The sequence below is a fragment of the Ochotona princeps genome, chromosome 17 (genome assembly GCF_030435755.1).
Source record: "Ochotona princeps isolate mOchPri1 chromosome 17, mOchPri1.hap1, whole genome shotgun sequence".
In the NCBI taxonomy this organism is placed as follows: Eukaryota; Metazoa; Chordata; class Mammalia; order Lagomorpha; family Ochotonidae; genus Ochotona; species Ochotona princeps.
The window spans coordinates 10,616,247-10,643,439 of NC_080848.1; the positions used below are offsets into that span (position 1 = coordinate 10,616,247).

The following is a 27,193-nucleotide window of genomic DNA, read 5'->3' on the forward strand; positions in this document are numbered from 1 at the left end:
TCAACGTCACCGTCAAAGCAGCTTGAAGCTCTGATAAGCAAAGGAGAGAGTTCCCCGCAGGCGGTGACCAGGAACCCGTAGGAGGTTATATCTGGAGTTTTATCTTTTTTTAAAAAAAAAGATTTACTTATTTTATTACAAAGTCAGATATACAGAAAGGAGAGACAGAGAGGAAGATCTTCCGCCCGATGATTCACTCCCCAAGTGAGCCGCAACGGCCGGTGCGCGCAGATCCGAAGCCGGGAACCAGGAACCTCTTCCGGATTGGAGTTTCATCTTTTTAAAAATCCTTTTTCTTTGGCACGTTGTTCCACGAAGCTGGAATACGAATTCCTAGAGAGATCACAAAGATTTTTTTCCAGTCAGCCCCTTGCGACGCCCTCCCTCACATCCACACACCCCACGATCCCCGGCAGCCGCTGGTGTGCGACTCGCACCCCAGACCTCCGCCCGGAGCACATCCGGGACTCGGGCAGGCGTGGCCTCGGGAGGCGGAGTCCTGACGCCATCCTCGGGCCCCGCCCACCGGGCGGCTTCGGCGTCTCCGCGCGCACCTCGGGCCCACCAGAGGTCGCACCGCGAGCGAGGCGATCTCGTGCGCAGCGTGCTCGTCCCAGCTCAGTGTTCTCGCGAGAAGAAGCCGCGCGGCCTGCCGGGAAGGGTATGCTGTCGTCCTTAGGTGCGACTAAAATGGCAGCTCTGGATGAAGAAATCACGCTGTCCACGGTAGTCCTGGGCGCCGGGCAGGACGGACTGCTAGGCGTGGAGCCGACCGACAAAGCGGACCAGTTTCTGGTGACGGACAGCGGCAGGACCGTCGTCCACTATAAGGTTAGGGCTCCCTGATGCGGAGCCGGGTTTGGGGCACGTGGGAACCTGGGCGTCCGCGCCGCGTCTCGCGCGCTGTGTCTGCACAAGGGTGGGACGGAGGTGGCTGGGCGGCAGAGGGCATTACCGCGGTGGAGGGAACAGCGGTTTGTGCCGGTGTCGGGGGGTCCCCTTCACCTTGGGGAGGCGGGGAGTGAATTTTGGTGGGGAGTGAATTTCTCGGGAGTTGACACCTGACGTGGTTTCCTGCGAGTGGAATCTTGATTCCGAGGGAATGATCCCCGAAGAGTTCACGCCGTGAGTTTTGGAGAAGTGTCTCCGGAGGTCTGTGTGCTCCGCCCCCTTTCAGCCTGACGTGCAAAGGGTTAACTACTAATTATCTTCATGTTAGAAACTTAAGTTGCACCTGCATGTGCATTTATTCCCTACTCTAACTTTTCAAGTTTTTAATTGTGGTAAAGGATACATAATGAGGGCTCGGCAGCATGGCCTAGTGGCTAAGGTCCTTGCCTTGATCCCATATGGCCGCTGGTTCTAATCCCGCCAGCTCCACTTCCTCTCTATCTCTCCTCCTCTCAGTATATCTGACTTTGTAATAAAAATAAAATAAGTCTTTAAAAAAAAAAAAAAAAAGGATACATAATGAAATTAAGGGAGCTGTTGAGTGCTTGTCCATGGCTACTATGGCCTCTGTCCATCTCTAGGACGGCTCATCTCGCAAAACTGAAGTTCAGTATGCACTGAAGAATTCCCCATTCCTAGCAGCCCCCCTGGCAACCGCTCCTTCTTCTGTCTCCATCATTTGCTTGGGTTAGGTACCTCGTGGGAAAGGAATCTCCATTATTTGTGTGTGACTACTTGTTTGTTTTAATGCAAATGGATTCGGTTTTGTTTGTAAATCTGACTGTACTGTCTGATTTCCACCAGGTTTCTGATCAGAAACCACTGGGGAGCTGGTCTGTGAAACAAGGGCAGATTATAACATGTCCAGCTGTGTGCAGTTTTCAGACTGGAGAGTATATTGTTGTACATGATAATAAGGTGAGCTTTAAGACATTTTATGTCGTGTATGCAGCACGAACCAAATAACGGCTTATTTAACTGTTACATGTGTATGCAGAAAGGATTGCTTTCTGACTTGTGTGTTTTGATTTAAGGTTTTGAGAATATGGAATAATGAAGATGTCAACCTGGATAAAGTATTTAAAGCAACTGTGAGTACTTGGCATTTCCCTACGTGTGTATTTAGGTGTTGAGTGAAGCAGAACCAGTCACAGTGTAACGTGTGATTCAGCTTAATGTGAGCATGAGTTAGCAACTTTTCATTCTAGCTACATCTTGGTAACATGTCTGAATTGTGAATCGATATGTTAGAAAATATAGACCTTCTAACCTGGAAATTTTAGTATTCAGGTGATCCAGGAATGATCAATTTACCCTTACTTCTAAAGAGTTGGATTTTTTTTTTTTTTTTAAAGATTTTATTATTATTGGAAAGCCGAATATACAGAGAGGAGGAGAGACAGAGACGAAAATCTTCCATCCGATGTTTCACTCCCCAAGTGAGCCGCAACGGGCCGGTGCGCGCCAATCCGATGCCGGGACCAGGAACCTCTTCCGGGTCTCCCACGCGGGTGCAGGGTCCCAAAGCTTTGGGCCGTCCTCTCCTGCTTTCCCAGGCCACAAGCAGGGAGCTAGATGGGAAGTGGAGCTGCCGGGATTAGAACCGGCGCCCATATGGGATCCCGGGGCTTTCAAGGCGAGGACTTTAGCCGCTAGGCCACGCCGCCGGGCCCAAGAGTTGGATTTTTTGAAGTGTGTCTTGTGAGAATAAGTGAGCCTCCTGTGCCCTTTGTTCAAAGAAATAATTCATGGAAAATTAATTTTTATTTGTTCCCTTGAGTTTCTGTTTCTGGGAGAATAAGTGAATTTCCTGTGTGCTTTCTTAGAAAAGGTACAATGCATCTTACAAATTTTGTGATATTTATTTGAAAGGCAGAGTGACAAAGAGCAGTTAAGTCCCAAAATGGCCATAGCATCCAGGGCTGTACCAGCTCAAAGGCAGGAGTCTTAACTCCATCTGGATCTCACATCTGTCTTCTTAAGATGTATTAACAGCAAGTAGAATTGGTAGGACTCTTACCTGGCAAATGCAGAAATCGTTGAACAACAGCTTAAGCCACTGCACAACAACACTGGCCGTTTTTGTTTGTTTTTCTTCTTACTCATTGTTTTATACTGGCCGTTTTTCAGAGTGGTATGCATTGTATTGGAAAAAGGAATCATGGCGAGCCTGGCACAATGGCTCAATAACTAAATACTCAAGTTGCAAGTGCCAGGATGCCATATGGGCACTGGTTTGTGTCCCTGTTGCTCCACTTCACATCCAGGTCTTTTATTATGGCCTGTGAAAGCTGTCGAGGACAGCCCAAAGCCTTGGGACCCTGCACCCGTGTGGGAGACCAAGAAGTCCCTGGCTCCTGGCTTTGGATCGACTCAGGCCCAGCCGTTGCAGCCATTTGGAGTGAACCAGCACATGGAAGATCTTTCTCTCTGTCTCTGCTTCTGTCCACAAATCTGATCTGCCTTTCCAGTACAATAAATGAATCTTTAAAAGAAAAAAAAAAAAAAAGGAAAAAAGAACCAGGACTAGCTCTGTATCTTCTATCAATGAGCTAAAGTGTGATAACTTTTTCTTACCTATAAAGGAGGCTGTCAAACTAGGTTAGTCTCGTAGGTTCCTCCCACTTCTTGATGTCTAACTCAACTGGTACGTTTGAAAAGTGCCCGCAGGAGGACTTTCTCAGGTTAGGATCCGGATGATTCTGCCCTGGTTCCAGTCCTTTGGTTTATCTTGCTGTGACGCAGTCCTTTTACTCAGAGGGGTGTATGTGTTTTTCCTCCACATATGGTGTCAACTCTTCCTGCACTTGCAGGCTGTGGAATTGTGGTCTCTAACACCCCACAGGTGCATTCATGCATTTCATGTACCTCTCCCCATCCTGTTTTAAGGGAGAGCTGGGTGCTAACTACCTTTTAGTGTTCCTAACAGATAAGCTGGGAAAGCTCATGCCATTAAGTGAAACTGGTTAGCTGGGAAAGAGATGAGATGAGGCGGAGAGCAGTTGAGAAGTTAGGGCAGGCACTGTGCTGCAGCGGGTAAAGCTGCTATCTGACCCTCTTGACCCACATCAAGTGCCAGCTGAGGTTCTGGTTCCTCTGCTTCCTGCCCATCTCCCTGATGACGTGCCTGGGACACACAAGCAAAGATGGCCCAAGTCCTTGAGCCAGTCAGGTGGGGACCAGGATGCAGTTTTAGGCTCCTTGCTTTGGCCAAGTCAAGCCCTGGCTTTATGACATTTTGAGTACTGAGGAGCTAAATGGGAAATTTCCCTTTCTCTCTGCCTTATGAATAAATAAATCTTTAAAAAAATGGAAAAGATCACAAGTTAGAGTTCAGAATATATTCTGCATATGTAGAGTTGATCTTAGTTTTTGTTTTTTTTTTTAAGATTTATTTATTTTTATCGGAAAGTCAGATATACAGAGAGGAGGGGAGACAGAGAGGAAGATCTTCCGTCCGATGATTCACTCCCCAAGTGATCACAATGGCCGGTGCTGCACCGATCCGAAGCCAGGAGCCAAGAACCTCCTCCAGGTCTCCCACATGGGTGCAGGGTCCCAAAGCGTTGGGTCATCCTTGACTGCTTTCCCAGGCCACAAGCAGGGAGCTGGATGGGAAGTGGAGCTGCCGGGATTAGAACCGGCGCCCATATGATCCATATAGGACCCAGGCGCATTCAAGGTGAGGACTTTAGTCGCTAGACCACCCCACCGGGCCCAAGTTGATGTTTGTTTTATGCGTAACTATACAAAGAAAATCACATCAAAATGAAGATAGTTCAGTTCCTTGAAAAGAATCAACTTTTAATAAAAGTCCTTCTATTGACAATGAACTGTTGAAAAACTTAAATATTCTTGTGTTCTTGCAGCTGTCAGCTGAGGTGTACAGGATACACTCGATACAAGGGACGGAGCCTGTAGTGCTGTTCAGGAAAGGCGCAGTGCGTGGTTTAGAGGCCTTGCTAGCAGAGCCCCAGCAGAAAATTGAAACTGTAATCTCGGATGAGGAAGTAATTAAGTAAGTTCAAATCGTGTTAAAATGAAAATGCCCTGTTCATTGTTTGTTTCAATTCTTTGCCATGCTCATAAGTGTTGATTTTGCACATCCGGAGCCTAACCTTATTTATAAGGCTGATTACAGAGACAAGGATCTATCCCTGGTTCATTCCCCAAATAGCACGGTGACCAGACCTGACCCTCTCCTGCGCCAGGAGCCTACAGGTTCTTCCGGGTCTCCCATGTGCATGCCCAAGGACTGGAACCATCCTCCACTGCTTTCCCAGGCTCATTAGCAGAGAGCAGGCTGGGGGGTAGAGCCACTGGGACATCCCATCCATGTGGGATTCTGGTACCTCAGGCAGAGAATGAAAACCATCTCTAAGACATTGACTGAAGAAGAGGACGTCTGGTGCAGCCCTAGTCAGGGCTGGAAGGATGCAGCATCCATCCTCTGCCCTGGAGAAGAGTGGGGCCTGTTAGGGAGCTCATGGTCGTGCCTTAAGACCTCTGCTCTCCCAGGTTCTGCAGTAAAGCTGCAGATGCCTCAACCAAGCGACAGAAGGCCACTCATGACTCCACTTCCCTCGAGTGCATCATTTCTTCATGTTTCCTGGTCGGTTGGCTGGCTGCCTCCCCAGGTTTGCCTGTGGAAACTGAATCTCCTCCAGTCAAAAAGCAAAGCGATTATTTAATAAAAGATACTTGGAATTTTAGTTGATACTGTATTTCAACTGTGAATTTTCATTTTGTGATTTTATTTTTTTAGGTGGACAAAGTTTTTCATGGTATTTAAGCATCCTGTTTTGGTTTTTATTACTGAAAAAGTAAGTGACATCTTCAGTTCCTTCAGTTTCTGGCCCATTAAAACCAAAAGAGACTTTAGTGTTTTATTGGGGTTTTTAAATGATTTTATCTTTTTAAAATACTCTCGGTTATAATTCTTTTTGTGTCTATGTCAGACATTTTTAGAAACATTATAGATTCAGTTGAACAAGAAATTATATCTTTTTAAAGGTTTGATTTCTGTGTTTGAAAGGGGGAAGGATCTTCTATCCATTGTGTCACTCCCCAAAATGGCCACGGTGGGCTGGCCGGGCCAGGCCAAAGCCAGAACTCCATCCAGGTCTCCCACATGGCTGACAGGGCCTTATCCACTCGGGCCATTCTCCACCGCCTTCTCACATGTGTCAGAAGGAGAAGGGCACTGGCCCAAACCAACCAGATACCTGCATTTCAGGCTAAGACTTAAGCCGCTATGCCACAATGCTGGCCCCTGAAACACAGTTTTGTTTTGTTTTAAATACTCAGTTATTTAGAATGGGACTACAATTCCTGGTTTTATCATATTTAAATGTATTTGGTTGAAATAGGAAGATTTATAAATAGCTTCCCTTTTATTGCAGCATGGGAATCACTTTGCTTATGTACAAATGTTGAACTCATGTACCTTAAGCAAATACACGCTCTTACTTGGAGAAGAAAAAAGCCTTATAAAAAATTTTACTGCATCTGTGGATCGGAAATTCATCTATTTGATGTCATTAAGTAAGTTTTTTTAAGCTTTATTTATTTTGGACCTGGTACAATGGCTCAGTGGCTATTTATCTCACCCTACACATGCTGGGGTGTGTACAATATGGGTGCTGGTTTGTGTCTCGGCTACTCCACTTCCCATCCAGCTCCCTGCTTATATCCTGGGAAGGCAGTAGATGATTTAAATTTAGATTTATTTATTTTTATTGGAAAGGCACATTTACAGAGAGAAGACAAGACAGAACTTCATCTGCTGGTTCACTCCTCAAGTGGCCACAATGACCAGAGCTCAGTCTTTCAGAAGCTGAGATGTTCTAAAGTGAGAAACTTCTTCCATGTTTCCCAGGTGCAGGGGTCCAAGGCTGCCAAGGCTTTGGGCCATTCTCCTCTGCTTTCCCAGGTTATATACAGAGAGCTGGATGGAAAATGGAGCAGCCAAGACATGAACCAGCATCCATATGGGATATAGCACTGGAGATGGAAGATAGAGTTACAGTTAGGGAGCCAGCATGCTGAACCTTTTAAGCTTCCATTGATTATAAATAGAGGACTATTGTAGGATTGTGCGTATGTTTAAAGATTTATTTATTTACTTGAAAGGGAGAGTCAGCTCTTCCATTCACTAGTTGAGTTCCTAAAAGACTACAATATGCCAGACAAGGCCAATCCCAAACCAGGACCCTAGAATTCTGTCCAAGTTTCCTGTGTAGGTGGCAAGGCCCCAGGTACTTGGGTCATTGTCTACTGCTTTGGGGGGCACATTTGTAGGGAAGCTAGAAAGTGAAACAGCTGGGACTTGAACTGCATTATGGAATGCTGGCTTTGCAGATAGCAGCTTAAGTCGCTACGCCACAACCCTCACCCCAAGGCCAAAAGGGATAGATCCTTTTAGTAACTAGATTGAAGATTTATTTATTTGAGAGAGTTACAGAGAGGCAGACACAGAGAAAGTCTTCCATCCACTGGTTTACTTACTACCCAAATGGCTGCTACAGCCAGAACTGGGCCAGCCCAAAGGTGGGAGCCAGGAGCTTCTGGGGCTCAAGGCCTTGGGCATTCTCTTCCTACATACCTTCAAGCTGTTCCAGATACTTACAGTTTTTGTTTCTTATTTATCAAGGTATGTATTGCTGAGATTTTTATTAATAGCCCTCAGTGCTGGTGTCATACCATAACATGCTAATTCTCTACCTACATCCTGGGTATTCCCTACAGATGCCAATTCTAGCAGTCCTGGCTGCTCTGCTTCTGGTCCAGCTCCCTGCTAATGACCTGGGAAAGCAGCAGAGGATGACCCAAGGCCTTGGGCTTCTACCCTCATGGGAGACCGAGAAAAAGCTCCTGTTTCCTGGCTTCAGACCAACTCAGCTCCAACTGTTGTGGTATCTGAGGAGTGAAACAGTGGATGATAGATCTCTCCCTTTAAAGTAAAACTAAATTAATGTTTTTTAAAGATTTATTTTTATTGCAAAGGCAGATATACAGAGAGAAGGAGAGAGAGAGGAAGATCTTCACTCCCCAAGTGACCACAACAGCTGGAGCTGAGCCAATCCGAAGCCTGGAGCCCGGAGCTTCTTCCAGGTCTCCCACGCGGGTACAGGATCTCAATGCTTTGAACCATTCTCGACTACTTTCCCAGGACACAGGCAGGGAGCTGGATGGGAAGCATGGCTGCTGGGATTAGAACCAGTGCCCATATGAGATCCCAGTGCGTGCAAGGCGGGGATTTTAACAACTGCTCTATCGTGCCAGGCCCCAAAATAACAGTAAAAGTCCAGCCAATAGATTTTTGCAATCTTGGTGCCACGAAGCCAAAAATGTCTCAAAACTATCAATACAACTTAAGTAACACCTGGGAGCACCCTTTCCCACATCAGGGTTTTAAGACATCAAATGCTGTCGTCCATCTCCGGGTGCTAATGTAGTTTGACAGCAAGGAGCAGCCTCCTGCCCTTCCACCTCGAGCAGACACAGGACAAAAAAAAGAAACATTTGTCCCACCCACCTTCCTCCATCCCTCCCTCAACCCCTCTCACCCTAATCAGAGCCCCATATGGGTGTGTATCCCTCTCAGCTGTGTAAAAAACATTTAAAATAAAATTTTAAATTAAGAAAAAGTAATAATCGTCATCCCATTTTGAGTCTTTAAGGGAAAACATGGATGATGCAATCATTTATTATTACAGTTGGAACCTTTATCATTGGTAACAACATGAAAGCCTTAGGTATTTATCTGTAATTATTATAGAACTGTCTTTATCCAATTGAGAATGACAGATACTTGTTTTCAACAGGCTCTGATGGGTGTGTATATGAAAGCGTGATTCCAGTGTATCCAAGTGACACAGACAAGAATCAGAAGGTGGTTAGGTCATTGTTGCTCAAAACTGTTGTGTCTGGCAGTTCTCAAAAAGAAGTTGCCCTCACCGTTTTGGATCAGGATCACGTGGCTGTCCTGGGGCCTCCACTCCCGGCTTCTAAAGGTAACTGAATCCTTCTGGCTAGGAAATCTGCGTGCTCCCTTTGGAGGGTACCTGTGAGTTTTCCACTTCTGTTTCATTTCTTTGCTGCTACCCTAATTTGTTCTATCACCATAGTCAAGTCATTTTATAGCTTTCTGATACTTTCTGAATACTTTTAATGCGAATAATTTTTGCATTGACTAATGTTTCTCAAATACCTCTTGATATCACTTCCTTGCTCATAACTAAGGGTCTAAAGAAACAAATCGTCAAAAATATAGGGAAAAAAGTTTGTTCACAGGAAAGAGAAAAGGTAAAAAAACACTGTTTTCCCTTGTGATAATCTATATAAAGTATCTTCAGATTTAAAAAATAAAGAAAGAAACTGACATGGTATATGTACCAGCTTCTAGCATTGATAATCAGTCTAGTAGAGAATTATTGACACTGGATCAAAGCGTGGAAATGTACAGGATTTAGGCTGCCCGAACTGTGAGTATGTTTCTGGTCTCTGACTTGGGAGAAGCATTCTCGTCACCCCACTTTCTCAGTCACCAGCTCCCCACTGCCAACTTTTTTGTCTATCAATCATGAACATGTGTTTTTAAGATTTATTTTCTTACTTTAAAAACAAGGTTAGTTGCAGAGGAAGAAAGATCTTCCATTTTTAGTTTCTCCCCAAATGGCTTTCCTGGCTGGGACTGAGCCAGGCCAAAGCCAGGAAGAACATCTGGATCCCTCACATGGGGAGCATTGGTCCAGTCATTTGTGCCATGTTTGGCTGCCTTGCCATGCGTGAACAACCAAGACTGTGCCACAGCACCCATATGGGGTGCTGGCATTGTGGACTGTGGCTCACTACATCAAAATACTGTCTTCTGTCCTCCCTATTATGAAGATATTAATGTACTGAAACAACTGTGCTAGGGTAGAGTTTTTTCATCTAATGTTTCACATATTAGGATGCTGAAGTGATTAGTAAGTTGTGGAGCTAGAATTTAACCAAACAAATGTACTCTCATGTACCTTACTACTTGTAGTTCTGGCTCACAGTAGTTTTACCATGCTCTGTAGCTGTCAACCCCTTATTCCTGTTTTACCCACCTCTAACAAACTCTAGTAATCACATGGTTAGAATTTTTTAGGGAAAGACATTTAGTCTACAGTTTGTTGTTCTCATTGTTGTTGTTGTTTTGTATAAGATGAGATAATTTGTTGTGTCCTCCTCACTACCCCCTTTGTTGTATAAATCTGATATGCTATCCTATTAAATTTTTCTTTTTTTTTTCCTCTTTATCTCTTATTTTGATAACCTTTATGTAGTTGATTAGGGCACAGAGGGTCAAGAGCTACAGGAAAGTGGGTAAGACCATTGTTTCCACATTTGTGTGTGTGTGTGTATCTGGGGTATGGAGGGAGATAAAGGGAGAAGCTCCACGCAACCTCCCACCCCATCCCAGGTTCCCAGACATGGGGCATCTTCCAAGGGCACTGCCCAAGTGCTTGCGATAGTTCAACAGTTCTGAATTGCTGCCGGTCTCGTCATTCCAGGCATGATGAAATCTCTCCAGAATTCACAGGCTGACATAGTCCACCTTAGGGTCTCCGTTTGCCCATATCTTCACTGCCAATACGTGGCCAGGGCAGATGATCGATTTGTTCTGTCCTCTGTTGTGGTACCAGATGTCCTCTGCAGGCTCCAATGACTGCCATTTCCTCCATGTGCACTTGGATATGTTGTCCACTGTTCCATTGGAGCCTCTAAGGAGGCTCAGCTTTGACACTTGTGCTCCATGGTCAGACCATGGAACCAGCAATTCTCTTCATGATTGGGGTTCTGAGATCAGCAGTTCAGTTGAAGGGATCCCTAAAGAAACTTCTTGAGGTGATCCCAGACCTGATTCTTGTGTGTGAATGCCAGTACAGGGTCTGGCACAGTCCGTCGCCCCAATCAGCTTATGCCTGTACTGGTGGTTGCAATTGCTCTGGGTTAGTTCTGTTTCCAGACCTCTCTTCCATGTAAACCGATGGGGGTTGCAGTCAAGCCTTATTCTTCTGTCCGTTGATTCACTCCCCAAGTGGCTGCAGCGGCTGGAGCTGAGCCAGTCCGAAGCCAGGAGCCTGGAGCTCTGCTGAGTCTTGCATGTGGGTGCAGGGTCCCAAGGCTTTGGGCCGTCCACGACTGCCCTCCCAGGCCACACGCAGGGAGCTGGACGGGAAGCGGAGCTGCCAGGATTAGAACCAGCACCAATATGGGATCCCGGGCATTCAAGGCGAGGACTTCAGCCACTAGGCCACTGCGCTCTTCCCCCTATTAGATGTTTCTTAGTTTGAGCTATATGATCACACTACTGGATTTAGCTTGACACTGAGAATTTGTTGCATCTATCCTTATAAGAAATATTGGAATTATTTTTTGTTTTATTTTGGTGGTGTCTATCTGCTTTGGTATCATGATAATATGTACCTCATGAAATAAAATAGGAAATGTTCCCGCTATTATATTTTGAAAGAGTTTGAGAAGTTTTGGTGTTAGTGTTTTAATTTGTTGGTAGAATTCATTAATGAAGCCATCTGGTCCGAAACTTGTAACACCTGTGAAATGTGCGTTCGAGAGAACAACCTGCAACCCTGTGCTTACAGCAGCACAATTCACAATAGCGAAGACATGAAAACAACCCAGGTGCCCATCAACAGAGGAGTGGATAAGGAAACTGGCATATCTGCTTTGTGAGATACTACTCAGCCACAAAAAAGAATGAAATATATATATTTAAATATCCAGTTTTTTATTGGAACATCAGATATACAGAGAGGGAGAGAAACAGAAAGGAAGATCTGTCCACTGATTCACTCCCCAAGAATGAAATCTTAGCATTCACAAGAAAGTGGTCCTAGCTGGAAACCATTGTGTGTAGTGAAGTAAGCAGGTCCCAAAAGGACAAATAGCATGTTCTCTCTGATGTAAGATAGCTAATACAAAGTACAAAATATATGTGTGTATATAAAAATATGTAAGTATACATGCACGTATAAGGGAGATTACTGGGAAGTAAAGGTACTAAATAGTATGCATCTCTACTTCAAATGCAAGTAGCACTCACACTGAAACTTACAAATAATTGCTTCTCCGCCTTTTGACTAAGATCGAGTGAAAATTACAAATTTATCTTTATGTTTTGATACTAGGTTTTCCTTTTCCTATTATTCCTTTTCGTTACCATGTCATGATACATTTAAGTACCAGAAAGTTAAACCTGTAACTTGTGCTGAGGGACTCTAGTATTGTGATAACGTTGGACAAAAGCTGGGAGGCGAGGATGGGGAGGGAGGAAGAGGAGATGATACCTTTGCCTATAAAACTACATCATGAAAAAAAACTTTAAATTTCATTTTAAATAAAAAAAAATCTGACTTATAGCCAAGCATTAGGACCTGCCTCTCTCCGAACTCCACTTCCTGCTCCACTTCTTTTTTTTTTTTTTTTTTTAAGATTTATTTATTTTATTACAAAGTCGGATATACAGAGAGGAGGAAAGACAGAGAGGAAGATCTTCTGTCCGATGTTTCACTCCCCAAGTGAGCGCAACGGCTGGTGTTGTGCTGATCCGAAGCCAGGAACCAGGAACCTCTTCCAGGTCTCCCATGTGGGTGCAGTGTCCCAATGCATTGGGCCGTCCTCAACTGCTTTCCCAGGCCACAAGCAGGGAGCTAGATGGGAAGTGGAGCCGCCGGGATTAGAACTGGCGCCCATATGGGATCCCGGGGCTTTCAAGGCAAGGACTTTAGCCGCTAGGCCACGCCGCCGGGCCCTAGGTTCAATATTTCTTAAAGGGCAGAAATGAAGACAGCCAGTGAAAACAGGAAGGGAAACTCGAAGCCGTGTCATAAATGGACTTCTTGTAGGCCACGCTGCCGGGCCCTCCTGCTCCACTTCTTTCCTGAGCTGTCAGTTCTTCAAATTCCCATGGCAATCACTGTCTTCAGTATTCATCTTTATGTTTAATAAAGTAAAACTTGTATGTTTGCCTATGACTCCTCACCCACACTTTGAAATATCATGTCTGCTTGAAACTGTTTCTGAATTCTATGTCTTATTTTATAGAATGTTTGTGTATATGGAACATCAAGTTTCAGACACTGCAGACTTCCAAAGAATTACCACAGGGAACCAGTGGTCAAGTAAGCTTTTTTACTTGAGGACTTACTCAAGTTCACTTATTCATATTTAGTAAATAATAAATAGTAATTATAATAAAGAGATTTCTTCATGCAAATATTCTGATAGTATTTTATTGAAGAATCTTATTTTCCCTTTAAGGTTTTATCTAGTTCATTGTCACTTTAATAGTTTCCATATGTTTATTTCTTTCAAAAGACTAATTTGTAGCTAGATTTAAGTCAAGAAGGAGAACAATTAGTTAATTAATAAAACAACTTAATTTTAGCTGTTTGGTTTGTTTTTTAATTTTCAGTATACGTCAAGGGTGTTACTTTTCCTAATAAACCAAACTTTTATATTATATGTGGAAATTAAAGAATTAAAGCATAACCAGACTAAGACACGAGACAGCTGAGTAGTACCCTATAGCCATTTTAAGGTGGATAGAAGCCGGTTGTAAATAAACTGAAATTGAAATGTCAGTGAAGTAGTCACAGGATGTGGTTAAGAACTTGTAATTAATTTAAAAAAAAAAAGCACAGTTTAACAACAACAACAAAAAACATAGCCAGACTAAACTGTAAACTTCCTAAGTAAGGTTCTTGGGTGTTGGACAAGTCTTGAGTGCTCAACAAGTATAAGCTCTATGGTGGACCAGCGTTTGTATGCAGATAAAATGTGAGTGAAATAATAAGATGTGACATATAATCATTTTGAATAAAAGCTAAAGAGACTAGGTTTCTGAGTTATAGTTTTTTCTAGTTCATTCATAAACAACTAATTTTAACAGAGTAGTCCCAGCAGTCTAGAAACTTTGTTAAGCAATGTGGAGGTGGACCTTGTGTCACAGGAGGGTAGGCTGCCACCCTGTAGTAGACTGGGATCCAGGCCCACTCTGCTTCCCACCCAGCTTTCTGGGGAGTTGTGATAGAGATCGGTGTTCCTTAAGCTCAGTCACTCTACAGAATGAACACAATAGCTAGGGCTATAGCAGGTGGAAGCCAAGACCCAGGAGCTTCTTCTGAGTCTCCCATTGGGTTGTAGGGGCCAGGCACCTGGACTGTCCTCTGCTGCCTTCCCAGACACAGCAACAGGGAAGCTGGATTAAAGGGCAGAGATACAGAAAGAGATCTCCCAGTTTCTGGTTTACTCCCCAAATTGCCAGCTAGAGCTGGGCCAGTCCGAAATTGGGATTGGGCTAACAGCTCGATCTAGGTCTCCCATGTCAATAGCAGACACCCAAGCACATGAGTCATCACCTGTCAGGGTGCACGCACAGCCAGGAAATTGGACTACGACTCAAACGTAGTGTATGGACAATCCAAGCAGCATAAGAGCTGTACTAAATGCTAACCCCAGTTGTTATTTGAAATGCATTTGTTACTCAAGTTTTCCAAGTCCGAAAATCCATAAAATGAATCTTCATTCAGACTTGAACAAAAACTAAAAGATGTATGACTGCTTCAATGAATAAATTGAACATGTGAAATTCTTTTGAGAAGGGCCACCCATTGTAATACTGTAGTGGAAATTAATACGGGGAAGGGAGGGAACTTGGGTAGGGGGACAGGAAATCCCAGAGCCTATGGAACTGTATAAAACAATAAAACAGAAAAGGTAAAATATACTGAGATAGCTAATATACTAAGTTGTGGTAATAAAGCTTTATTGAGTCATTTTGAAAAAGAAAACATCTCTGTATTTTTGATAACTTTTTTTTTTCCCCCAGCTCTGGTATTATGGGGAAAGTCTGCTTATGCTCCATGGAAAATATCTAACTGTGGTTCCGTATAAATGTGAAGTGTCATCGTTAGCAGGTGCTCTTGGGAAACTCAAACACAGTCAAGATCCAGGTAGACATTTATATTTATTAATACAAGCCATTTTACTAGCTCCCAATTTCATGTGTCGATTCACACATCCTTGTACGGAACCTGTTCAAATCATGTTATCATGATACCTTGAAACCTCCTTGTCCTGAGATGCTGCCTTGGAATTAGCCCTCTTTACAGACAGGGCTGCAGGCTGCCAGGCCGCTGCACTGGGTTCTGAGGGGCAGTTGGTGAGGACCTAAGGCAAGAGCAGCCAGTCTGCCCTCCCTCCTTCACTCTGGCCTCGGCAGGTAACTGCATGCAGAGGCTTTGCTGTAATATCATTTACTGATCCAAGATTGTCAGAATTATTGGGCTTGAATGCTTGTCTTAATGATGCGTAAATGATGAGTTTTGATTGTTTGCTTAGGTAACTACTAATAGGTTGAAACATAAAATTTATCTTTTTTTGTTGTCTTCTTAGGCACTCACCCCATACCCCATTTTGTAAACTGGGAAACATCTCAAGAATGCGAACTTGGATCTCAGAACTCAGAGCAGTCAAAGAGAATTGTAAGTTCAGGTATATGAAGAGAAACGTTAGTACAAACAGATAGAAATATTACAATGATTCGTATCCAAACAACCCTTAAAGCGTTAATCCATATGACAAAGTGGCTGGAGATTGAATTTTAGTAACTTCAAAATCTTGATCCTAAAAATATCACCTGTAGTGTATTAGTTTTTGTGAATGTGAATGTGGTATTATTAAAACTCCAGTGTAAAAGAAACCAGTTTGCAATCTGCAATGAAAAATTAGAGTTATTATTTTATATTAAAAACAACAGCCTTAATTAGTTTCAGATATTTCAAAATTAAAGCACATACACTTTTCTCTCTATAACTTTTTTTTGTTCTGTTTTGTTTTTAGTTTTTATAATTAGAGCAAAAGTATTGTAATTTCTTTGGGAGTGTTCTAAGTGCATTTTGGGTTTTTTCTGTTGTCTATGATCCTAATAGACTTACTTAATTCCAGTTAAGGAGAAAAAAATCTGAAGTGAGTTTAAATCCAGAGGTTCCAGCATCCTCACAGCTTTTGTTAGCCATAAAGGTGAGTAAAAAAATAAACCCAAGTGGAGGAAACAAATCTCATCCATTTTACCTTGTCTTCTTCTTGGGGTACTTATAGCTGTAGCTAAGCTGATGTGTCTAAAGGTCGCCATAGATGGGTCAATACTTTTAGCATATTTGATTCTTCTTTAGATTTGTTTATTCACTTGAAAGACAGGGAGACAGATCTCCCAGAGCTGGTTCACTCCCTATCCAGGACTGGAGCAGGCAGAAACCAGTGGGCAGTAACTCCACTCGGGTGTCCCAAATGGAGGGCAAGAACTGTAGCACTTGAACCATGATCTACTGCTTGCCAGGACTATTAGGGAGCTAGCTTACAATAGGATAGGCAGAACTGAAACCACAGTGACATGCGGGTATCCCAAGTAATGGCTGAACGTGCTGCACCACAACACCTGCCCCATTCTTTTTTTGTGTGTGTATTGGAAAGTCAGATATACAGAGAGAAAGATCTTCCATCCGATGTTTCACTCTCCAAGTGACCACAATGGCCAGAGCTGTGCCAATCCAAAGCCAGGAACCAGGAGCTTCTTCTGCATCTCCCATGCAGGTACAGGGTCCCAAGACTTTGTGCTGTCTTCGACTGTTTTCCCAGGCCACAACCAGGGAGCTGGTTGGGGAGTGGAGCTGCTGGGATTAGAACCGGCGCACATAAGGGATCCTGGCGCATTCAAGGTGAGGATTTTAGCTGCTAGGCCATTGCATCGGGTCCCACACACACCCTCTTTTTGGGAAAGATTTGTTTTATTTTTATTATAAAGTCAGATATACGGAGGTGAAGAGAGACAGAGGAAGATCATCCGTCTGATGATTCACTCCCTAAGTGACCACAGCGGCCGGTTCTGTGCCAATCCAAAGCCAGGAACTTCTTCCAGGTCTCCCACACGGGTGCAGCGTCCCGCGGCTTTGGGCCGTCCTTGACTGCTTTCCCAGGCCACAAGCAGGGAGCTGGATGGGAAGTGGAGCTGCCAGGATTAGAACTGGCACCCATATGGGATCCCAGCATGTTCAAGACGAGGACTTTTAGCTGCTAGGCTATTGCTCAGGTCCCCCACCCAACTATTTTTTAATATCACTAATGAGACGGATATCTAGAAGTGGCATTGTTTATGCATCAATCAGGTTTACATTGAATATGTTAGTATTTAGTTTTCTGATAAGCTTTGACTTCTAAACCATAGGAATTTTTTTATTTTTTTTCTTTTATTTGTAAATATTTTAAAGATTTATTTATTTTTAAGGCGAGAGGAGACAGAAAGATCTTCCATCGCTGGTTGACTCCACCAATGGATCACAATAATTGTAACTGAGCCAATCCAAAATCAGGAGCCAGGAGCTTCTAGTTCTCCCCACAGGAGCTCAGGGTCCCAAGGCTTTGGGCTGTCCTCCACTACTTTCCCAGGCCCCAAGCAGGAAGCTGGATGGGAAGTAGACCAGCTGGGACATGAACTGGCACCCATATGGAATCTTGGCACATAAAAAGTAAGGATTTAGGGCCCGGTGCGATAGTGTAGTGGTTAAATTCCTCACCTTGCGTGCACTGGGATCCCATATGGGCGCCGGTTCTAATCCTGGCAGCTCCACTTCCATCCAGCTCCCTGCTTGTGGCCTGGGAAAGCAGTCAAGGATGGCCCAAAGCCTTGGGATCCTGCACCCGTGTTGGAGAACTGGAGGAGCTCCTGGCTTCGGATTGGCTCAGCCCCCGCCATTACAGCCACTTGGAGAGTGAACCAACTGACACAAGATCTTCTTGTCTGTCTCCTCCTCCTCTCTGTATATCCGCCTTTCCAATAAAAAAAAATAAATCTTTAAAAAAAAAAAAAAAAGGAAGAATTTAGCCATCAGCCATTGTTCCAGGCCGTGGAAGAAACTCCTGGCTCCTCACGTCGGATCAGCTCAGCTCCAGCCACTTGGGAAGCAATAGTGGATGGAAGATACTGCTGTCTCTGTCTCCTCCTCTGTGTAAAGCTTCCTCACGACTCCAATCCTGTTCTGTTGTTTTGGGCACATGAACATGATTATTGATTTGATAGAATTTTGTACATGAAAAATTAAGTTTCGGGGCCTGGTACGATGATGACTCAAATGGCTAATCCTCCAGTTGTAAGCTCTAGAATCCTGTAGGGGACCAATTCATCTCCCGATTGCTCCACTTCCCATCCAGATCCCTGCTTGTGACCTGGGAAAGCAGTGAGGACGGCCCAAAGCCGCAGGACCCTGCACCTGGGTGGGATACCTGGAAGAGGCTCCTGGCTTCGGATCAGTGCAGCTCCAGCCGTTGTGGCCACTTGGGGAGTGAATCAACAGATGGAAGATTTTCCTCTCTGTCTCTCCTCCTCTCTGTATGTCTTGACTTTCCAATAAAAATAGTGGACCTTAAAAAAATGCCCAAAGACTTGGGACCCTGTGCCCAAACAAGAGACCTGGTAGAGGCTCCTGGATCCTGATAAGCTCAGCTCTGGCCATTGCAGCCATTTGGCTAGTGAACTAGTGGATGGAAGATCCTTTGTGTGTCTCTTTCTCTCTGTGATTCTATCTTTCCAATAAAAATAGTGAATTTATATGTGTGTGTCTGTGTGTGTGTGTGTGTGTATATATATATATATATATATATATATATATATATATATATACACATTTAAATTAGATTCTAAAAGGCTGAATTCTTTAATTTTGTCCTTTCAGAAAGACTCAGAAAAACACATTGAATTGGAATTGCGTAAATTGTTAGCCGTGAAGCAGACGCCAGACTTGTGTACCGTCATTGGGGACGTAGTGGCGGGGCTTCTGGCGAGATGTAGAAAGGAGCCGGCCTTCTATCCGCGGAACTGTCTGCTGCAGCTCGTCCAAACACACGTGCTTTCCTACAGGTGGGCCGCTGTTCGTGTCTGCTATGTTATTTATTTATTTATTTATTTATTTTTAAGATTTATTTATTTTATTACAAAGTCAGATATACAGAGAGGAGGAGAGACAGAGGAAGATCTTCCATCCGATGATTCACTCCCCAAGTGAGCCGCAACGGGCCGGTGCGCGCCAATCCGAAGCCGGGAACCTGGAACCTCTTCCAGGTCTCCCACACGGGTGCAGGGTCCCAATGCATTGGGCCGTCCTCAACTGCTTTCCCAGGCCACAAGCAGGGAGCTGGATGGGAAGTGGAGCTGCCGGGATTAGAACCGGCGCCCATATGGGATCCCAGTGCGTTCAAGGCGAGGACTTTAGCCGCTAGGCCACGCCACCGGGCCCCCTGCCATGTTATTTAAAGTCTTCATTTTCATGTTCTAAAAATGTTTATAAATTACTGGCAGGTAAGATTTTTTTCTTGATATCTCATGTGATTTTCATGTTTTGGTCTCAGTTTGTGCCCAGGCTTAATGGAGATTGCCTTAGAAAAAGCAGATGTGCAGATGTTGCAACTCTGTCTACAGCAGTTCCCTGACATTCCGGAATTGGTCACCTGTACTTGCTTAAAAATTTTCTTAAGGTAACTTATAATTTAGTGATCTTTACCTTCACTACGTTTTTTAATGTATTATATTATTTGGTTTCTAAAACTTTGAGTAGAAAATTAATCTTTATTTCACTTGACATTGTAGCATCGGTGATGATAATCTTCGGAAAATAGATGTCAACATGGAATCAGTTGTGGACTATAATGATAGTGTACAAGACGAGAAAATGGAAGAGCAAACTGGAATTCTGCAAAATGGCTTCAGTCCTGAGGAAGACAGCCGTCACGGCTACGATCCAGAGTCCCGTGAGAAGGCTCGTGGAGCCGTCCAGGAGACCTCGGCCTGCCCCGTGATACCGCAGAGGGCAGCTCTGCTGTATCCTTGGAGTCAGAGTGACTCGTCCTAGATCATATATACCTGGCGATAATTAAGGAATAGTTTGTTAATTATTTTTGTTAGGCAGGTTTCCAGAGAGGAGAGACAGACAAAAAGATACTCCATCTGCTGGTTTACTTCCCAAACGGCCACAAGAACCAGGGCTAAGCTGCTTCAAAGCCAGGAGCTGCTTGTGAGGTTCCCATGTGGTGCAGGGTCCCAAAGACTTGGGCCATCTTCTACTGCTTTCCCAGGCCATAAGCAGGGAACTGGATCAGAAGTGGGGGGTTTCAAGGGGCCGTGGGGATAGACCGAGTTCTTCCATTTTGGGGGTCAATTCCCAAATGACTACAATAGCAGGGCTGGACTAGACCCAAACATTTGGAATATCTCTGCTGCTTTGCCAGGTCATTAACAGGGAACTGGATTGGAAATAGATCAGCTGGGACTTGAGCCAGTTGGCACCCATATGGAATGTGGGCAGGTAAGGACTCTACCAACCACTCCACAACATTGGTTCCAAACGTGTTTTTGTAATTAAGCTCTAGTACAGAGTGGGCATTCACCCTAATTGCTTAGAATCTGCTGGTGACACCTGCATGCCAAATCAGAGTGCCTGCTTTGCTGGTCTCTGCTTTGTGATTCTAGCTTGCTGCTCATTCAAGTCCTGGAAGGCAGTGGTAATGGCGTGCGTAATTGAGTTCTTGTCAGCCACATACCTGCTTAGTTCAGGACTCTCAGCTTTGGGCTGAGCTTGGGCCCATTTTTGGGCAAGTGGGAAATGTGTTGGTGCCTGGGAGCTCTCTGCCTCTAAAGGAAATACATGATTTTTCTTTTTTAATTGCAAACTTAGATTTGCAGAGCAGAGGAGAGACAGAGAAAGATCTTCCATCTGCTGGTTCATTGTCCAAAGTGGCTGCAATTGGGCCCGGTGTCGTGGCCTAGTGGCAAAAGTCCTCACCTTGAACACTCCTGGATCCCATATGGGCGCCGGTTCTAATCCTGGCAGCTCCACTTTCCTTCCAACTCCCTGCTTGTGGCCTGGGAAAGCAGTTGAGGACGGCCCAGTGCTTTGGGACCCTGCACCCGCATGGGAAACCTGGAAGAGGTTCTTGGTTCCTGGCTTTGGATCGGCACAGAACCGGCCAGTTGCGGCTCACTTGGGAGTGAATCATCGTACAGAAGATCTTCCTCTCTGTCTTCCCCTCTCGTATATCTGACTTTGTAATAAAATAAATCTTTAAAAAAAAAAAAAAAAAAGAGTAGCTGCAGTGGCCAGCCGGAACTGAGCCAATCCAAAGCCAGGACCAGGGCTTCTTCCAGATCTCCCACAAGGTTGCAGGGTCCTAAGGTTTTGCATCATCCTGATCTGCTTTCCTAGGCCACGAGCAGGAAGCTGGAAGGGAAGTGGAGTAGCCGGGATATGAACCGGCATCCCTGTGGTATTCTGGTGTGTTCCAGGCTAGGATTGTAGCCACTAGGCTACTGTGCTGAGCTCCAAGTCCTGCCTGCGCAGCTTGTCTGGCTCTGCCACTATGCATATGCAAAGGCCACAGAAGGTGAACCATGAACTTGGGGCCTTTCCACCAATGTGGGAGACCTAGACAGAGCTCCTGGCTCCTAGCTTCTACCTGATCCACAGTTGGACTTATTGGCCATTTAGGGTGTGGGACAGTGGGTGAAACATCTTTTTCCCTTTTCTCTTGCTGCCTTTAAAATATATAAATAAATTAATTAAGCAAATCTTTAAAAAAAAAAAAAAAAACAGCTGGACCTGGCACGGTGGCCTAGCAGCTGAAGGTCTCACCTTGAATGTGGCAGGATCCCATATGGGTGCCCATCCAGCTCCCTGCTTGTGGCCTGGGAAAGCAGTCAAAGATGGCCCAAAGCCTTGGGACCCTGCACCCACGTGGGAGACCTGGAGAAGGTTCCTGGCTCCTAGCTTCGGATCAGCGCAGCACCGGCCATTGCGCTCACTTGGGGAGTGAATCATCGGATGGAAGATCTTCCTCTCTGTCCTCCTGTATGTATATCTGACTTTCCAATAAAAATAAACAAATCTTTAAAGAAAAAAAAAAGGAAAACAGCTGTTTTAACATAGAAACTGTCAACTTTTAAAGTCATAGTAACAAATACCAGTTAATAATAATGAAGTACTAAAAATGGTCTCTAATGAGGGGCATAAGATAAGTGACATTTTTGTGTAAAATTAGGAAGAGGGGCTAGCATTGTTATATCTCAAACTAAGTGGCCACCTGCAATGCTGCCATCCCATATTTAATGGCTGGTTCAAGTCCTGTTTTCTCTGCTTCTGATCCAGCTCCCTGCTAATGCACCTTGGGAACCAATGGGTGAACATTTTGGCCCCTTGCACTCACCGGAACCCCATGCTCCCGACTTGAGCCTGCCCCAGCCCCGACCATTGCAGCTGTGTGCGGAATAAAGCAGCTGATAGGAGCACTTGTATGCTGCCCTGGCCTTGTTTACCTCTGTGCTCTCTCCCTTCCTCTTCTGTGTTTTCCTCTCTGCTCTCCTCTTCATATATGTAATTTTGCTATGCAAATTAGAAAGAGTAATATTCATAATTGCAGAATTAGCCTGTTTGTTGAAATTAAGATTTTCCTTGAGTCCTAAGTAGAAATGCAATTCTTCGTTCAGCGTATAGTGACATCTTCCTCCTGCCTTACTTGAAAGACATCCCAGCCCAGCACGTCACTGTAAGTATCCTCACAGGGCCGATACAGCGCGTTGTTGCTCTCGATTTTGTGTCTTCGCTGTGATCAAATATTAGGGCATTCTAAAGGCTGGCGAACACTTTCATGCTGGTAAGAAGTTGCCCAGCCTTTGTGAGTGCTTTGGGGGTGATAGACTTTGTTCTTTATTTTGTGCCCAGCTTGACGACTAGGTTGAGCCATCTGAATTCTTACCAGGTAGGTACTATAAAGAATTGTAAAACAGCTTGTTTCTTCTGCACCCGTTCTTTCCAAACAGAGTGCATCACCAACTGCTCAGGGTCAGCAATGTTCCGTGTTGGCGGCAGCACTTTTACTGTATTTACCTTGTGACGCCAGATATCTGCTATGTTTTATATAATTAAACTGAGCAGCTTATTAAAAGTCTTTCAACTCTGACAGATGCAAAAGTGTTTCTGTCAGACTGATAAGTTGTTCCTTTTTTTTCCACCCAGGTGTTTCTCCATTACTTGTATTTCCTTTATCTGAAGTGTAGCAAAAATGCTGCAATGACTCTTCCTGGAATACACCCTCCAACCCTAAGCCAGGTGAGATTTTTTTTAACCTTTTATTTGGTGCTTGAGAAACTTGTGTCAGAAGGAGAAAAAAAGAAAGAAATCCAGCTGGTTGGCTTGTGGTACCTGAAGTTACTGTGATGCCACGAACCCTTACCATTGCTAGTTCAAGTCCCAGCTGCTCTGCCTCTGATCCAACTCCCTGAGAATGTGGGAGAGAAGTGGAAGATTGCCATTCATGTGGAGGCTCCATGGTGGAGTTCCTTGCTCCTGGCTCCCAGCTACAGCAGGTATTTGGAGAGTGAATCAGCACTCTGTCTTTCAAGTAAAAATACTTAAACAGAAACGTATATGCAATGTTAGCACCTGTAATTGAATAAATGATTTTTCAAACTTTCCTCATGTATACAAATCACTGGAGGGAGAAAGTCTGGCTAGGTAGCAAATAGAATTTGTTATTATTTTATTTGAAAGGCAGAGTTTACAAAAAATGGGAGGATTTTGTTTGGTTTTAAGATTTGTTTTTTGGGGGGGCCCCACTCGGTGGCTTAGCAGCTAAAGTCCACACCTTGAATGTGTTGGATCCCATGTGGATGCCAGTTCTAATCCTGGCAGACCCACTTCCCATCCAGATCCCTACTTGTGGCCTGGGAAAGCAGTTGAGGACAGCCCAATGCCTTGGGACCCTGCGCCCGTGTTGGAGACCCAGAAGAAGCTCCTGGCTCCTGGTTTTGGGTTCGTGCAGCACTGGCTGTTGCAGTCACTTGGGGAGTGAATCATTGGATGAAGATCTTCTTCTCTGTCTCTCCTCCTCTCTGCATAGCTGACTTTGTAATAAAAATAATAAGTCTTTTAAAAAAAATAATTTAGACTATGTGAGCCAGTGGATTCCGAATAGATTTCATCACAATTGGAACGGCGAGATTGGCAGCAATTCAAAATTATTGAACTATCAAAACTGCTTGAGCAGGACCCTCAATCGAGGAACTGGGGTGAGTGGGAGGCTGAGTGGGGTTTTTTCCGTTGCTTCTCCCCTGACCCCAGAAACAAGGAAAAGAAAAAAATGATGATAAACAAAAACAAAAAAAGCAATAAAACAAATAATATTGCTGACAAAAACATAATTTAGGGCCCGGCGACATGGCCTAGCAGCTAAAGTCCTCGCCTTGAAAGCCCCGGGATCCCATATGGGCCGGTTCTAATCCCGGCAGCGCCACTTCCCATCTAACTCCCTGCTTGTGGCCTGGGAAAGCAGTTGAGCACGGCCCAATGCATTGGGACCCTGCACCCGGTGGGAAACCCGGAAGAGGTTCCAGGTTCCCAGCTTCAGATCGGTGCACATCGGCCCGTTGCGGCTCACCTGGGGAGTGAATCATCTGATGGAAGATCTTCCTCTCTGTCTCTCCTCTCTGTATATCTGGCTGTAATAAAATGAATAAATCTTTTAAAAAAAAAACATAATTTATATTTTTATTGGAAAGTAGGGTCAGATTTACAGAGAGAAGGAAAAAGAGCTCCCATCTGCTGGTTCGCATCCCAAACAGCTTCAGTGGCCAGGCTGGGCTGATCTGAGGCCAGGAGTCAGGCACTTATTGCAGGTCTGCTACACAAGTACAGGGTCCCAAAGTTTTGTGCCATCTTCTGCTGCTTTTCTGAAGCCAGGATTAGGGAGCTGGATGGCAAGTGGAGCAGCCCAGACACAAACTGGCACCCATATGGGATCCCAGTGTTTCAAGGTGAGGACCTAGCTATTGACCCAGAGTGCCGGGTCTGGAATGTACACTTTTTTTTTTTTTAAGATTTATTTATTTATTTTTTATTACAGTCAGATATACAGAGAGGAGGAGAGACAGAGAGGAAGATCTTCCATCAGATGATTCACTCCCCAAGTGAGCCACATCAGCCGGTGCTGCACCGATCCGAAGCCAGGAACCTGGAACCTCTTCTAGGTCTCCCACGCGGGTGCAGGGTCCCAAGGCTTTGGGCCGTCCTCAACTGCTTTCCCAGGCCACAAGCAGGGAGCTGGATGGGAAGTGGAGCTGCTAGGATTAGAACCGGCGCCCATATGGGATCCCGGGGCGTTCAAGGCGAGGACTTTAGCCGCTAGGCCACGCCGCCGGGCCCTGGAATGTACACTTCCAAAACTGTAATTCTGTGCTTCAGGATTTAAATTCATGTTCCGTTCGCAGTTCATCGTTATAACTTGCCAGGAATTCCCATAGCCTGGTTGGGAGAGCACAGGACAAGCCTGATGGTAGTCGCTCCCTTAATGTTCTCTCCAAGGGTCAGCTTTTAGGGCAGCAGTAGGAAATGTACATCCTGTTATCAGACTCCCGATTCAACCCCTGGCTCTGTTCCTCATTCCAGCTTCTCGCTAGTGACACACACCCCAGGAGGCAGCAGACTGTGGCGCAAGTACTTGTAGGAGACCTCAGATGCCAATCTCTTGGCTGGAGCCTAGCCTGCTCCTGCTGTCCTGGGCATTTGGGGACCGAGCCGATGCCCTTAAAATCTACAATGTCTTGTCCTTAGAGGGTAGTACATGTTTGATTGTAGGTGACATGGAAGTTCATTTTCTGTGTAACTGCAGTTATCAAAACAAATGTTTAAATAAAGTAACAGATACTGAATCTCTTTTGGTTAAATATCACTGTTTTTCCTATTGCTTATTAATCCTCTTAAAAAGATCTAATTATGCTTGTAAACTAAGTACAAAAAGCAGAAAAAATTTTTTCATGTTTCTTATTTCTTCCATTTCAAAACTAAAAAGTTTACAGACTTTTATAAAATTTATTATGTTCTTTCTAACAAAAATTACCTTAACGTGACCTTAACTTCCCTGTTACTTGCTTATCTCCAGATTATGGATTGGATATGCCTCCTGCTAGACGCCAACTTCACTGTGGTGGTAATGATCCCGGAAGCAAAAAGGCTGTTGATGAATCTTTACAAGTTTGTGAAATCCCAGGTTGGTGATTATTTGGTGTAGTAGAATCATTCTGTTTGCCCCCAGATGTCTCCTAGATTACAATGTAGTCCTGATTCTTTTTCTCCAAAATTTATATAACAAAGGATTTATTTATATGTAGAAGTTACAGTAAAATGTACTCTACAACCTTTTTCCTTTAGATCTCTGTTTATTCTGAGCTTAACAAGATAGAAGTAAGTTTCCGGGAGCTACAGAAATTAAACCAAGAGAAGAATAATAGAGGACGGTATTCAATTGAAGTGCTGGAACTCTTCTGATGTTCCCAGTTGTCCTTCATAGACTTCTACAGAGCTCCGTCATGAGACTCCTTATGCATCCGAACAGAAGACAGCAATTTCTTTGTGAGCTTCTCTCAGCATCACACGTGTCAGCGTGTGCTTGGACCATTGCTTACGGCTGCCCAAGGGAGACCTGCACCTTGCACTGAACCTGCTCTCAGCTGTGGACGCTGCCGGCTGCTGGAGCTTCTGGATTTCTTTTAAACATGTGATTGAGGGGTTTTAAGGAAATTTGTTCCTGCATTGATAAAAGTGTAATTTCTTACCATGTATTTTGAATTTTTTTTTTTTTTTAACAAAAAATCACTCCTGGACCCGGATCAGTGGCTCACTGGCTAAGTCTTCACCTTGCACGTGCCAGAATCCCATGTGAGTACCAGTTTGTGTCTCGGATGCTCCACTTTGCATCTTGCTCCCTGCTTGTGGCCTGGGAAAGCAGTGAAGGATGGTCCAAAGCCTTGGGACCCTGGAAGAAGCTCGTGGCTTCGGATCAGCTCAGCTCTGCCTATTATGGTTGTTTGGGGAAATGAACCAGCGGATGGAAGTAAAAAAAAGAAAAAATATCATTCCTGAAGAAGTGATTCTAGGAGGAATGCCCAGGTCGGGCACAGGCAGGCAGGCAAAGGGACCTTCCAAAGGCACGTGCTTGCCATCTGACCTCCTGGCTTCCATTCATCTCATTACAGACTGGCCCCTCAAAAATACCCACTCCTGGGCCAGGCATCATGGTGCAGTGACATGAGCCACCTCTTGAGCAGAACACCGATCCAAGTCCTGACTGCTCTGTTTCCAGGAAAACAGTT

The 27,193-nt window shown here is 44.5% G+C and overlaps 1 protein-coding gene across 1 annotated transcript; it reads left to right on the plus strand.

The window, feature by feature from the left end:
• The first annotated feature begins 561 nt into the window (after positions 1-561).
• Positions 562-26,682, plus strand: NOL11 (nucleolar protein 11). The gene is made up of 18 exons (XM_058675769.1): positions 562-831; positions 1,756-1,869; positions 1,986-2,042; positions 4,821-4,969; positions 5,717-5,774; positions 6,354-6,495; positions 8,778-8,966; positions 13,051-13,127; positions 14,837-14,960; positions 15,403-15,491; positions 15,955-16,029; positions 18,735-18,919; positions 19,408-19,533; positions 19,646-19,876; positions 22,515-22,593; positions 23,064-23,156; positions 25,984-26,091; positions 26,253-26,682. Exons 1-18 carry the CDS (start codon positions 664-666, stop codon positions 26,367-26,369), a joined length of 2,181 nt encoding a protein of 726 aa, XP_058531752.1. The 5' UTR covers positions 562-663; the 3' UTR covers positions 26,370-26,682.
• The last annotated feature ends 511 nt before the right edge of the window (positions 26,683-27,193 follow it).

Bases quoted from the DNA above. Each gene is read 5' to 3' on its own strand.
- NOL11 (XM_058675769.1), top strand. From the start codon at position 664: ATGCTGTCGTCCTTAGGTGCGACTAAAATGGCAGCTCTGGATGAAGAA. The intron at 2,043-4,820 runs GTGAGTACTTGG...GTGTTCTTGCAG, and splicing joins ATAAAGTATTTAAAGCAACT to CTGTCAGCTGAGGTGTACAG. The intron at 14,961-15,402 runs GTAGACATTTAT...TTGTCTTCTTAG, and splicing joins CAAACACAGTCAAGATCCAG to GCACTCACCCCATACCCCAT.